Below are 14,510 nucleotides of genomic sequence, written 5' to 3'. Positions count from 1 at the left end.
TGCAAAATACAAATATTTGATAAACACTCAGTATTGAAAAACCTGTTACACAAAATATTAGGAGTATAAAATGTAGCTAAAACACTTTTCCAACTATTTGGACACCGCTACCCTGATATAATGCGGTCATTGGGAGCCAAAAATCCTTACTGTGATATAAGTGAAATGCCGTTATATTGGGATAGCGGTGGCAGGGCTGCAGCGGTGATTTAAAGAGCTCTGGGCTCCGGCTGCTGTGGGGAGCCCAAGCCCCAGGGTAGCAGCAGCAGGGCCCTGGCAGTGATTTAAAGGGCCCAGGGCTCCCTGCAGCAGCCGGAGCCCCGCTGGTACTGCGTTATATGTGAACCAGTGTTATATTGGGTCGTGTTAGAGGTGTATATAACAGTTAGGTCACTTGTTTATTTCTACTGTTCTGCCAAGGGATCATAAATGGAGTCAAGATTGATAGAAGGCTTTCTCACAGGTCATACAGAACTCAGGCTACCAACCCCCACCCAACAAAAAAACCCCACCAGCTTAAGGCACTTGATATAAATTTTACCAAAGAGACCTGCCCCTAACAAATTCCACTGAGGGAGGCTGTGCAAAGGGTATACAAAATAATCTCACTATGATCACAAAATGGGGGAGGGGTTGTATTTTCTCACCATGAACCAATTGAGGTGGCTGGGTCTTCATCAAGTTCCCCAGTATGTAGCTGCCTGAAAACTCTGCTAATTCATGTTCTCTAAGAGCAGCCAGTGATTAAAATGAAATGGGCACAGGAAGGATATGCAAAAACCATACTGTGCACATGATTCTGTGAGAAATGATGGCATTTTTACATACTGCATCTGGTTGGGAACTGTAGGTAATTTAAGCATGAAATTCTGTTGCCGACTGAGTCTCAGTTTGTTGAATTCAACCTTTTTCTGCCCATGTAGCTGGCATGATGTCACCATTTTATGTAGCAGGAATACAACTTGCTGAATGACACACACTTGAATCAGATACTTCTGATCTCAACACTAATCAAACTGGCTCACAGGCAATGCTGGAGAGAATAACTAGCTGGGTTTCCATCTCCTTGAGGATTGGGTGTGTGTAAGAAAAAACAATTTTGTGACAATGGTGTGTATACTGGCGAGTGGAATTTGAGTTGGCCTTCCAGTAAATCAAAACATAGTATTGTTCCATTTTAAATCGCTTCTTGACAGCTGACTCTCCACCACGTTAGCAGGCCCTTGGAAAATGAGTAGTTCTGTACTAGTCATAATGTTGCTCCTCTCTTTGGTTATTCCTCCTTTGTTTGCGGCTTTATGTAACCAAGAAGAATGAGGGGAAGCAGGAACAAAACTGCACAAACAGTGAAGCAAACCTCAGCTCCTGCCAGCCAATAAACTGCAAAAGAAATAAGATATTTAGTTCTTAGGGGGCTATCTTCATTGTACACATTACCAAGGTTTTTCAAAGTGACTTCCTGGGCAGCCTTGGTACAAATTTGAGTAGTTGCATGTTATAGGTAATTAGAGGTGTAACTATTTGGATTTGCACCTATGATTCCTTCCCCATGACCAAAGAGTGGCTGTAAGTAGCATCTGGCTAACACCTTGGCTGAAAGAAGTCCCCTTATTATTAAATTACCCTGTGGAACTCACTGCCATGGAATGCTGTGATGGCCAAAAGTATAACTGGGTTCAAAACAGAGTTAGATAAGTTCATGGAGGATAGGTTCATCAATGCACAAGATGGTCACAGATGCACCTCCACGCCTAGGGCAACCCTAAACCTCTGACTGGCAGGAACCTGGAGGGAAAGACAGGGATGGATCATTTCAACTGCCCTGTTCTGTACACACTGTACTGGCCACTGTCGGACGATTGGGCTAGATGGTCTGACCCTGGGTGGTCATTCTTATGTACCTACATTACACTAGCTCGACAAACAATTATTTTCAAAAGGTAAGTTTTAAAATTAGGTAGATTCTTCTCACTTTCTACAGCTACAGACAATTGTTCTGCTGTTACGGTACCCACCCTCCCTTACTTTGCCTTGTTTAGATTTCACTGGAAACCAATTAGTTAACTCAGTTCCAAACAGTCGGAGCTGCCGCCATTCCTGCTGCACTTAGCAGGACTTGGGGCTGGCAGACAGCCAGCAGCGCAGAGCCAGAAGGAACACATCAAGAGCGTGAGATGGGTGCAGAATGACGGCAACGGCAGGAGCAGGGGGCCCATGTGAGAGAAGCAGGATCCAGACATGCAGGCTGCTGCTGTCAGCTTCTTCCTAATGAGCATCTGCTCCTGAAACTCATTTCTTCCCTTCACTATGCACAGTCCATATTTGTATCTGCATCTGAATCCCATCCTCCACCACTTGTTCCTGCTATCCCCTTCTCGCCACAGCAACTGACCCTCACGTGCCTCCACTTCAAGCCTTTACAATACTACCTACGTTTTAAGCTGAGATCAAGTACGTATTAAATCTTCCACCTTCCTGGTATCAAATGGTAAATATGGATCTAGCCAGAACTGACTGATTTCCTCCTCCCTACTCTCCCAAGGCAAAACCTCAACATGGCAGGAGGGGGTGAAAACTGCCTGATTAGGAGCCTACCACAGCTATCCTTGCCCCAGTCACATCTCAGCCCTTCCCTTCGGGCTTTGACAGATATGATGCAATGTTTCTCAGTGGAAGAAAATGGAAGTACACAGTTGAGACACTTTGGAGCCGTACCATTCAAATAATTAGCCAGTCTGCTACTTGCTAAGTGCTGCTGTCAACCTAGGTGCTCTACACAGGATGCTTTCTTAGTCAAGTACCGGCCTAATTACTTATAGTAATCAATATCTGTGGCCTCATTGCTTTTCCATATCTTATTCTTTTAGCCCTCAACAGGTCAGACCCTGGCACTCATGGAAGGACTAAGTATTAAATGGCACAAGGTCTAAAGTTGAGGCAGGTAGAAAATCACACGTCATTCCACAAAGCTGAGTTAGGCCCTCAGGCTCCCTCTACAATTACTGGGAAGAGACAGGCACTACAGCCTATGATTCACTTGCACCAGCATGCCAGGTAGGGAGCTGCCTAAGCTAGCCAGTAGGAGATGCTGATTGGGGAGGCGGAGAAGCTAAACTCCACCCATCTGAGGGACCTAGGTGTCTATGTCTCTTGGTGATTCTCAGTTGTGAACCCTCTTCACCCTCAGGTGTTTTCTGCAAGAAGCTGGAGTGACGGTGAGGGGGGGGAAAGAGACCTCATAACTTTTAGCTCAGAGCTTAGGATGTGTTCTCCCTGATTCTCTCCTGCTGAAGCAGTTCCACTGTGCACATACAATAAAAGAAGCCAGAGCCTGAAGGACCCTGTGGCAACATAATCATTCTTACGCTTGTATGCTCATATGCTCGCTCTCTCTTGCATGCTCAATTAATGTAATTATTTATCCACAGTGCAACGGCTTCAACAGGCAAGGGTGAGGGAGACCTGTATCAGACAATCCCATAGCCCAGTGGTTAGAGCACTCATCTGAGAGGTGGCAGAGCCCTGTTCAAAGCAAGTAAAAGGGGGAATTGAACTAGTAGGGGGTCTCCAACATCCCAGATAAGCTAAATGTTATGAGGACAGCCTGCCTACTCCCCACCGTCCCTGGCTGATTCATGCGAAGGCTCCTGCTCAGAGAACACCTACTCAACTTGACCATGTCAGTGTGTTAGGCAGAGGAACACGTAGCCAATGCCTGACTGGCTCTGGGGCTTAGGGAGGTGCTAGGCCAGGGATGGGCAAACTACCGCCTGCAGGCTGGATCTGGCCTGCCAGCTGGTTTAATCCAGCCCTCGAGCTCCCATTGGGGAGTGGAGTCAGGGGCTTGCCCAGCTCTGGCATTCCAGCTGGGAAACAGGGGCGGGAGCCACTCCACCAAGGTCCCAGAAACAGTGGCAGGGTCCCCATCCGGCTCCTACGCGTAGGGGCAGCCAGGGAACTGCACGCTGCCCCCACCCCAAGCGCCACCGCCCGCAGCTTGCATTGGCCAGAAACCGCAGCCAATCGAAGCTGGAGGGGCTGCGCCTGCAGACAGGGCACGCCTCCACATAGGAGCTGGAGAAGGGACATGCCGCTGCTTCAGTGAGCCATTTGAGGTAAGTTCCGCCCAGAGCCTGCACCCCTGAGCCTCTCCCCTACATCCCAGCCCTGATCCTCCTCCCGCCCTCTGAACCTCTTGATCCCAGCCCGAAGCACCTGCCTGCACCCCAAACCTCTCATCCCCAGCCCCAGCCCTAGAGCCTGCACCCCAGCCAGAGCCCTCACCACCCGCCAGCCTGGAGCCTCCCTCCTACACCCTGAACTCCTCATTTCTGGCCCCATCCCAGAGCCCACACCCCCAGCCAGGGCTCACACCCCACCCCCAATTTTTTGAGCATTCATGGCCCACCATATAATTTCTATCCCAGATGTGGCCCCAGTCTGTGCCTAGAAGGAAGCAGTGATTGTGCAGGCCCAGCAGCAAAAACACAAGCACCGAGGGGACTTTTTACTGCACAAACTTAGGTGCCTACAAGGTGCAGCAGCAGTTTTGTGAATCACAGTGGAGCCTAAAACTGAGACTTACACTTGGGTGCCCAAGTCTGTTTCTGACTCCAGGGCTTAGTCCCTGGTTTACTTTGCTAGATCAACTACAGCGCAGGGTTCAGTTCTGCAACATACTAAAGGGCCTCGGGACATACTTCACATAAAAGAACTTTTCTGTGCCTTTAAACACTGGATGGGCGGAATCTGGCGGAGCCAGGCTTAGACCCAAGGTGCCTCTGCCTCCTACTCTGGGCCTGTTAGACCTCCCTGGACATTGACACTGCAGCTGTAAGCAAAGAAACAAAAAAATCCACAGCAGCGAGACTCAAACCACAGCTCAACTGACTCTGGCTCATGCAGCTTGCTCGGTGGGGCTAGGAGTAGCAGTGTTGACAGTTTTGCTCGGGCAGGACCCAGGGCTCTGCGACTAAGGTTACCATACGTCTGGGTTTCTTTTTGGGAACCTGAAATACGGGAACCCTACAACCCTCTCCCTTCATTGGGTTTCAGAGCCCAGGCTCCACCTCAAGTGTCTGCACTGCATAGCCCGACCTTTAGTCAGCTGAGCTTACGGTGGCCAGGCATCTGGTCTTTCAGCCGGAATGTCCGGTCGAAAGGGGATCTTGGCAGCTCCGGTCAGCAGTGCCATTAAAAGTCCATCTTGAGTACCTTGATCCATGTGTGAGCAATTCCTGTTGAAGTAAATGGGAGACCCCCTAAGAGGGTATAACTTGTCCCTTAACTTGCAACAGTTAGGAATGTTCGGCAAAGACATGCAATTTACTACTCAATCATGTCTACATTCCCATTGCCACGTCCCACCTGTTTCTCTCTATGGCCCCTTCCCTGGAACTTTCTAATGGTCGCCAGGCTGAAGGAGCCAGAGAATTACATTTTATATTGCCAGGGTGGTGCAGGAGTGTGCACTGCTTACCTGCTGCTGACAAGACTGGTCCCAGAGCTCTTGCTAGGGCCCCCAGGCTCCTCAGAATTCCCATTACTGTTCCCTTCTGGCTGGCTGAGCCTGTGCAAGGAAAAGTGCTGCACCAATTAGTTAGTTCTTTGAACAAGACTCTTTTTTCCCCCCCCTGCACTTGAATCCTGGTTTCTGTGCATGTCAGATTTGCTGTTTTATACCACACACAGCTCACTCACTCCTCATCCACTCAGCACTCTGCTTCCTTAGTAGTTTTTCCTCTCCACTGAGGAGGTGACAATGGTTGCTGAACATGACTTCTTCGTTGGGAAAATATAATTAATAGCACTTGCTGTGAGTGCTTGTTCATCAGCTTTCACATGCTGCAGCTCAATGCCAAAACAGCATTACATAGCTTCTGTGAGGTTCTCTGTGCAAATACTGCTCTTCACTGAATTGCAGGAGGGCTTCACGTGCTCCTTGTTAAAGACTGATTTTTTACATCTTCTTTGATTTGACCAGAGTTAGGAGAGAAACTATAGGTTTTAAAAATAAAGGTTAATGATACATGCACATGTCAATATGTGGATACACAGATATGAGTATAAACAGCATCAAGTCATTATAATAAGAAACAGCATTTTCTGTCTTATTATTATCCCTAAGCAACCATTACTAATACTGGAGGCTGTAATGAAACAAAGAGGTCAGTCTTCAGTGCATGATACAGCAGCTATGGTTTCTCTGTGTATTTTGTGCAAGGGTATTATGTAACAACCACTGCTTGGGACCCAGGTTTTTCCTTGCTGATCAAACCAGTGTGAAAGAACTGGTTCCACTGCTAGCAGAGATGGTCAGTGCTTCTCTTTAGAGAGATCAGCAACCTGCCCTCCTTAAGGAGGCTTTTGTGCAGCCTTAGTTCAAAAAACCAACAATCAATTGTCCTCTTCCTGATCTTCTATTTTGGGTTAGGATTAGAAAGAATGTGGTGGTGAGTGAACTCTGCGGGAACCTAGATGCCTCAGGGTTCTTTAACCCTATCAGTTTGGGCACAAGCCTGGGTACTCAGAAGAGACTGCAATAAGGATGTTGGTAGATGATCTCCTTGCAATGGATGAAGTTGCCAGGAGTGTTAGATCTGACAGCACTGCTCACGACTTGCTCTCAGGTGACTTTGTTCCTTCCTTGAGGACTGTTTCCAGAGTTCCCAGTGTTGAGCATTTTCTCTTCCTGCTTGAGGGTTCTGCCATGTGGCATTCCATAGTGTTCCATCTAGTATCCTCTCTATGCAATAAGTACGTGGGGCCTGCAGGGTGGTACGGGCAGAGGCACTTCCAGCATGCCATCTGATAGCTAGGTTTGTATCTCTATCTCACCTGACCAAACCAGGGCTGTCAAACACCTGCACCAGTGTCCGAGAGGGAACAGGGCATGGATGAGAGCTAGCTAGCTGATGTTCAAGCCTGATAAGACCAAGACAATGCTGTCAGGTTGACGGAAGCAACCAGAAGATATGCAGTCCTCCTTATTTGATTGTCCCACCTGTTACTGCATTTGAGGGTACCCAGATTGTTGAATCCTCAGCTGCAATTGTCACAGAGCATCAGTGTCTAGAAAGGCTCCTCCCCCTCCCCCCAGGAGTTTGTAACCTTGCTGCTGCTATTCATGCCTTTGTCACTTCGAGTAGATGAAAGCAGTATGGCTTGTGGGGATGGATTAGCTCAGGGGTCGGCAACTTATGGCATGCGTGCCAAGGAGTCCTGGCAGCAGCAGCGTGCCAATAAAAATCCTGCCTGGCCCGGCCTGCTCTTCTCCGCCCTCCACTCCCCTGGCCCCCCCCGTGGGGGAAGGGGACAAGGGCCAGAAGCTTGGTCCTGCTGGCTCCCCTGCCTCATCCTGTAGTGTGCTGGGTTCCTGCCCCTCCTCCGCCTCTCCGTCCCTCCCTCCCTGCCGGCAGATCAGCTGATGGCCCTTGCAAGGGAGTGGGTCGGGAAGGAGAGAGTCAGTGTGCTCGCTGCTTCCAACGGAAGCAGAGAAGAAGCAGGGGCAGGGCCTGGGGTTGGGGTGGAATAGGGGCATATCCCCTCCAGCCCCTTGCCCTGACCTGACCCCCCTCACACACACCCCAGCCCTCTGCCCTGACCCCCCTTCACACACACCCAGCCCTCTGCCCTGAGCCCTGACCCCCCCACACACACCCAGCCCTCTGCCCTGAGCCCTGCAGCCCCGCACACACCCCAGGCCCGTGCCCTGAGCCCCGCACACACACCTAGACCCCTGCCCTGAGCCCTATACCCCCCTCATACACACCCAGCCCCCTGCTTGACTCCTTCACCACCACCACCACGACCCCAGCCCTGACTCTGGCACCCCCACACATACCCAGCCTCCTCACAACACCTGCACTCCCCCTCACATGCCCCCTACTCTCTGCCCTGACTCTTGTAGCCCCCACCACATCCCCAGCCCCTCCGACACCCCATGCACCCCCCACATCTCCACCCCCACCCTGAGCACCAAATGGGAGCTGCCCAGGTAAATGACCCACACTCAAATCTCCTGAGCCCCCTCCCTCATTCTAGCTCCTGGCCAGACCCTTCACCCCCAACCCTGTGCTCAGTGCACTCCCACCCACAGCTCAGTGCAGAGAAAGGAAGAGAATGGGCCAGAACCAGGGAGAAGGTAGGTACCCACTGTATGTGGGCAGGGCCAGGATCCCAGACTAGCAGCGGGCTGAGCGGGTCCGGCAGCCGGAATCCCGGCTGGCAGGAGCCGGAGGATGGAACCCCTGAGCGGCAGTGAGCTGAGTGGCTCAGCCCACCGGCGGTCTGGGGTCCCGGCCACCAGTCCCACACAGCCCACTGCCGATCTGGGGTTCTGGCTGCCAGATCCTTCCCAGCTGGGGTCCCAGCCACCAGCCCCGCTCAGCCCACTGCCGGCCTAGGTGAACAGAACCCCAGACCAGCAGTGGGCTGAGTGGGTCGGCGTCGTAAGATCAACATTTTAATTTAATTTTAAATGAAGCTTCTTAAACATTTTGAAAACCTTGTTTATTTTACAATACAATAATAGTTCAGTTATATAATATATAGACTTATAGAGAGAGACCTTCTAAAAATATTAAAATGTATTATCGGCACACGAAACCTTAAATTAAAATGAATAAATGAAGACTCGGCATACCACTTCTGAAAGGCTGCCGACCCCTGGATTAGCTAATGCCTTTACTTTTAACTGACAGTATTTTTAGCTCTTGTCAAATGCACTTAGAGCTGAGGACAGGCTTTTGGTACGTTATAAATCTAACTCGTGTAACCCCATGTCAGCTCTGAAAGTCCAGGTTCCAGCACTAAATGCATATTGCTGTAGCAGCAAATGGGTGTTAAGTGGAACTGTATTTTGGATTTTGCAGTTTCAGTTAAAGTTAGCTTTGTACAGACAAATGCTGCCCCTCCAACAAGTAAAGAGGGTCACTTACCATAGCCTGACACCACTGCTGACAAACAGGGAACAACAATGGCAGCAGCTGGAAAAGATGTAAGAGTAGGTTAGAATAGCACTAAAGAGCAGAGAGCCCAAAGCAGCAAGGATAGCTATAGCCAGAAATGCAGCCATACTGGTTACTACTGCACAGAAAAATGTGGCGCCCTAGGGCATTAAACCAACAATGAATCATAAGGTTTCATTCAGTTTAACAACAAAAACACCCCCACAAAGCCAACCTATATAAACAACTCTTGCAGCCATAAAGGCTATGAGCATTCAGCAGCTGTTTTACATTACAGCCTTTCTTCTTGACAGCCCTAGAGGGAAGGGCATAAGGGTCACAGTTACATTCTATTCAGCTAACTAGTAGTTTTCCAGATCTCTATCATCTTGTCAGGTGTAGTGGGAGAAGGAATCTTTCATACATCACATGCTCAGTGAGATGGCCATGTGTGGAATCATGAAGAGTCCCCTGAGACACATAAGTGTACAGTACTTATGAATAAAGTGGATAAAAGCAACCATATGTTCTACAATGCAGTATGCAGATGCCAAGTCTAATGAGAAAATACGCTAGCTCACAGAACCCAAACTAAACACAACAGCCAAGATCTAACAATGAGAACTGCCCTCTTGCTGAAACAGGCCGTGTTTCTCCCAGTAAGGAAGAGCTGTAGCATACAAAATACTTCCTAGCAAGAAAAGGACAATCAGATGGCAGGAGCTAGGCATCCTCCAGTGAGTCTGAATGATTTGTTAATTTTTCACATACACTTGTCCCTAGACAAGCAAGCTGTCAAACAGATTCTTCCTAAAACAAGAACCCTTTGTTTTTAATTCAGGGATTTAAAATTTTGCACCAATTATAAAATGTATCTCTGCCACTCAAAAGAGAGTATCTTGTTGTTGTACTAATGTTAACTCTTTTGGAAACATCTTATGGTGCCTGTCCAAGAAAAGATTTAAGGTGCTTAAGTCCCACTGAAGTCAAGCGTGCACTTACGCGCTTTTCCAAATAGGGATGGACCTAAACTGATGCTTAATTGCTTTCCTGAATGGAGGCCTAAATCTGCAAAAATTACTTCCTTTTAAACATACATATGTCCATGCACACACTTCCGCACACTTCTTCATAAATGACAGATTGAGTTGTCCTATCCTTCCCCGCCTGTGGTTAGCGAGGCAGGAGAGCAGAAAATTATACTGTTGACTAAGTCCTCCCTTGACTGTGTTGTAGCATAAATCAGAGTGTTTATATACAGCACTTCTCATTCCTGCTCTGACAGACAGTTATGCAGCTCTCCTCTGCCCAGCCTCCAAAGTGTAATGAATAAAGCAGTTGTCACAGTTCCGAAAAGCAGAGCTGCCTCTCTTTTACTAAGCTGGGGTATTTTTATTTAATGTACAAGTTGTCTCTAGGTCTGGGAGAGAAAAAGAATCTGAAATGCTCCCCAGTCAGCTGAGACAAGATGAGTGCTGGTGACATTTACAAACATCACCATGACAACTTCTAGGGATACAATTAGCATTAGAATAACCCAGAGCTGTGATTCCTTCCAGGTTTTATAAGCAAGAAAGTCATCTTTTATTGCCTATCCCATGAAGCCTGAAGTACATCTTTATTAAACAGGGTAAGGAAATCTATGAAGTTGATATGCCATGCTTAGGCTTCAATGCTTATTGGGAACTATTTGAATAGCTCACCGAAAGAATACAGCAACAGTCCAGCACTCAGCACCGTCACATTACCAGCCCATCCAATTAACAAGAAAGCTGGAATCAACAGCATTATAGCCTAAAAAAAAATATGCAAAATGAGTGTGTTTCTATTACATCTAAAGCCATATGCATCATAAAAGCCTAATCCTAGGTTTCTTGGCACTGCACTGCTGCTGCTGAGAGGGGATATATTTAAGTTAAAGAGACAGTTCCCATGTTGCCAAGTTTCCCTCTCTAGGTTGGGCTGTTGATTTATTTCCTGTTAGGTGCTGGGGAAGTGGAGATTGCGTCACTGATGATGCAAAGGTAGAGAATGCCCAGACAAGACTGGCAGAACTGGGAAAGAAACTTGTGTAGAATAGAGCAATAGGGGCATTTTGTCCCCCTTCTCCTGGCGCCCTCATCAACTGGAGGGTTAGTCGCCATGCTGCAGGGGAAGAAGTTCCTTAGAGTTCAAAGAACACCAACCACCCCAAGGTAAAAAGAAACAGGACAAGATTCTCCTCTTCCTGCTGTGCAGTAGATCTTTGCTCCCATGTTGTTCTTTTCCCCTTCCTATTTTAAAGCACAATATCAGAGCCAGGTTCCACCATGTGATTCACAAAAGACAGCTTTAATTTTTCCCCAACTCTCTCACAGTTTTACAATTCAAGCATAGCTGAATTGCTTTTTTCACTCTGCTAAAGAGGAACCACACCCTCAGCACTGACCCAGATTCACCTCCGAGTTACTAGAGTTAACCGTGACTGAAGGAAACTGACTAGAGTTCAAAATTGATAGCATCTCTTAAAATGATTTACCCAGTGCCAGAAAGGCAGTCAGAGATGGGATTACAATTCAGGAGTTCTTGCCTCTTAGTCCTGTGTTCCACCACTAAACCACACCAGAAATCCACTGGAAAATATACTCCTCATATCACATAGACTTGAGCCAGTGTGTGAACTGAGCTAACTCTCGGAAGTGTCAGCAGCTATGAAGAATTTAGATTACAGAAATTTTAAATAATATATTAGAGGGAAAGAAGCTACAGTACTGTGGGAGATGATTTGTATGTTTTAATTTTTTGTCTGCTTGAAAAATATCACTACAGTCTTAATAGACAAAATATGCCCATTCAATTAGAAGCATTAGGAAATGGACTGAAGAAGTCACTTAGATGTACTGATGAAGTCAAAACAAAGCTCACTCCATCCCTCGGGTTTTAATCCCTAGTACAGTTACAGCCATAAAATGCCATCTGGTTGCTTTATTAATTAAAAAGTAGCATGTCAGAATCAAGAGGAAATGGAATAAATACAAATAATATATGTTTAAAAGAGGAATATACCCTTTTTATGGCTTTGATTTCACATCCTGGCCTGATTCGGCGCGTGTAGCCTCCCTGGATCACAGCCATTGTCATCCCAATAAAGAAAAACATCTTGCCTTGCTGCATACTAGAAGGGGTTGGAGAGAGGAGGGAAGCACAAATTATACATGGCTACCACTCACACACAAAGTCTTCCTCTTGGATCTAGATTACTATTTCCTAAATGAAAGAGATCGATATTTTAGGTGCCCACATGGGGTCTTAACATTCAGACAGCATTAGAACACCACCACCAATCAAAATAAAGATAGATTGGATTGCTCAGAGATATAGAGCTCTTCACTTTAGCCTTCTGCTATCTAAGGCAGCCCAAGGGTAGGCTTTCCAGGACATTACTGACCAAAATAGGTCACCAGAAAGCCACCAGACAGTAAGCTATGTGAAATGAGTTGTTGTTTTCCAGTGGACAGCATGTTTCCCATCCTAGAAACCAACACCCCCATCGGCAGCCTCAGCAGAGAGGGGAAGGAAACTGAACAATTAACCCTGGCAGTGGCGCCTTGAGGTGAGGGTAGAGGTACATTGATGGGGAAGCTTGTACTGCCATTGCCCATGCTGTTCCTCCTCTCTAGAAAATACAGCATCTTTAATAAACCACTGACAAATTTTAAATTAAAAAGATACAAGTTTGGGCAAAACAGTATTTCTGGGCTGGTACTCTCTCATCACTACTGGCTACCAAAGTATTTGGATTGTATCAACTCTTACCTAGATACCTAGCTTGTCTTCCTGCCCAGTTCATTCAAGGATGTCATAACACAGTCATGATCATGGTCATAAGAGTGACATATCCAAACAGCAGATAGTTATTATATCAAGGAATGAATTGCGCAGAAGCAGCAGGATTATCACAAAGGAAAAGGCTTCCAGTGACATAGAAAGATCTTTGCAGACTGTATATAATACAGAATTCTGCTGAGCAAATATAATCACATAGCTAAACCCTATATCCATTCTGCTTTATTTAAGCCTCAAGATACATGCCGACACAGAAAAGCTCTTTGGGTAGCTTTACATGAATCAATACAGCCAGGCCAGTTAAGCACAAATTCAGTGTACATTTTCCATTTGTTTTTATTCCATCTCTGCACATCAATTTTTCTTCAATTTTTTAATTATAATTTCAGAGTATTTGCTTTCCTTATAGATGTGTCTGTATTTCAGCTATTCTTCCTGGCTCATAAAGAGAAAACTTGGAGCATCTGAAATCCATTTGTAACAGAATGAAGTCTTCTAGCATGTTAATGCCGATCATTCAAAGGCACCCTTGAAAATCAGAAGCCTTAATAGTGTCTCTTGAGAAAACAATGAACAAAGAAACGCTAGAGAGTACACAGCACATCTCTTCTAAGCACACTGTACCTGCTGAACTGGAATCGCTGATGGGTGAGAAAACTCAATGTGTATTCAAGACCAGAAAACAGGAAGAGATAAAGGAAATAAACGAGGCCCAGGACCTTGAGATTCTGAAGGTCTAAATAAAAAAAAAGAGAGAGACACTACACCATAAGTACCATTTAAAAAAAAGATAACAAAAGCAACATTCAGTACCACTTAAATAAAAAAGGTCGGGGACTTATTTCTGATGCTCATATTAAATATCCACATGCCACACACCGCAGATTAGACTCTGGCTCCATTTCTGTGACTAGAGTATAAGGACAAGTCTACACTACTATGCTACATCAGTGCAGCTGCACTGCTGTAGCGTGTCTGGTGAAGATGCGCTATGCCAACGAGACAGTGCTCCCCCGTCGGCATAATTACTCCACCTCTGCGCAAGGCGGAAGCTATGTCAGCAGGAGAGCACCTCCCACTGACATGGCACTGTGTGGACACTGCTTTAAGTCAATGTAACTTACATTGCTCATGGGAGTGTTGTTTTCACACCCCTGAGCAACATATAAATTACATCAATTTAAGTGGTAGTGTAGATCAGCCCTTAGGGATGAAAGTGAAAAATAGCAATAACTTCCAAGGAAGTGAACACTCAGTCATATCATTAAGATTCTCTTCCTACTGTAAGGAAGCCAATGGGTAAAGACTTTACCTCCACTACCCCCAACATTTAGTCCTCAGTTTTCTTTAATTTAATACTTTGTTTTATAGGACCAATATGGATGCTAATGTTGTTGGTCTATCTCTTGAGCATTAGTTGAAATGGTCAATTATAGAGTGTAGATGATTTGTAATTGGCCTTGAAAAAGGAAGTGTCCTGTGCTTTACCGAAGTAGATGGAGATGGTTTAAATGGTTTTATGCTACACGGTTAAGAATAAGATGTGTTTCACATGTCTAATAATATTCCTTTGCACCATAACAGTAGTTGGAAGGACAGATTAACTCACTGGTATGACCGGCAAATTCCAAACACCTTTATTCAGAGAAAGGCCCAGCCAAAGCCCTGTGTCTGAACATCCCCAAACTTTGAGAGGGGAAGTTTGAAATCAAAATTCCATCTGAAGTTAGAGAAAAA

General features: G+C 46.3%; 2 protein-coding genes across 6 annotated transcripts in view; one reads left to right on the top strand and one right to left on the bottom strand.

Annotated features, from left to right (window-relative positions):
- The window catches only part of ADD1 (adducin 1), a 262,757-nt gene that overhangs the window by 137,881 nt on the left and 110,366 nt on the right, over positions 1-14,510 (top strand). The window lies entirely within an intron of this gene.
- The window catches only part of MFSD10 (major facilitator superfamily domain containing 10), a 30,643-nt gene continuing 16,515 nt past the window's right edge, over positions 383-14,510 (bottom strand). For 4 of the 5 annotated variants that reach the window (XM_050947796.1, XM_050947798.1, XM_050947799.1 and 1 more), the window contains 6 exons: positions 13,398-13,509; positions 11,994-12,102; positions 10,652-10,742; positions 8,940-8,987; positions 5,480-5,569; positions 383-1,380 (listed from right to left, as the gene is read on the bottom strand). In XM_050947796.1, coding sequence (XP_050803753.1) covers positions 1,274-1,380; positions 5,480-5,569; positions 8,940-8,987; positions 10,652-10,742; positions 11,994-12,102; positions 13,398-13,509 — 557 coding nt within the window. In that variant the 3' untranslated portion in view covers positions 383-1,273. Of the gene's footprint in view, positions 1,381-4,348; positions 5,238-5,479; positions 5,570-8,939; positions 8,988-10,651; positions 10,743-11,993; positions 12,103-13,397; positions 13,510-14,510 lie in introns of those variants that run through there. The other variant, XM_050947797.1, reaches the window with a different exon arrangement.

This window comes from Gopherus flavomarginatus, chromosome 3 (assembly GCF_025201925.1).
Source record: "Gopherus flavomarginatus isolate rGopFla2 chromosome 3, rGopFla2.mat.asm, whole genome shotgun sequence".
Lineage (NCBI taxonomy): Eukaryota > Metazoa > Chordata > Testudines > Testudinidae > Gopherus > Gopherus flavomarginatus.
This window is presented reverse-complemented; position numbering and strand designations above follow the sequence as displayed.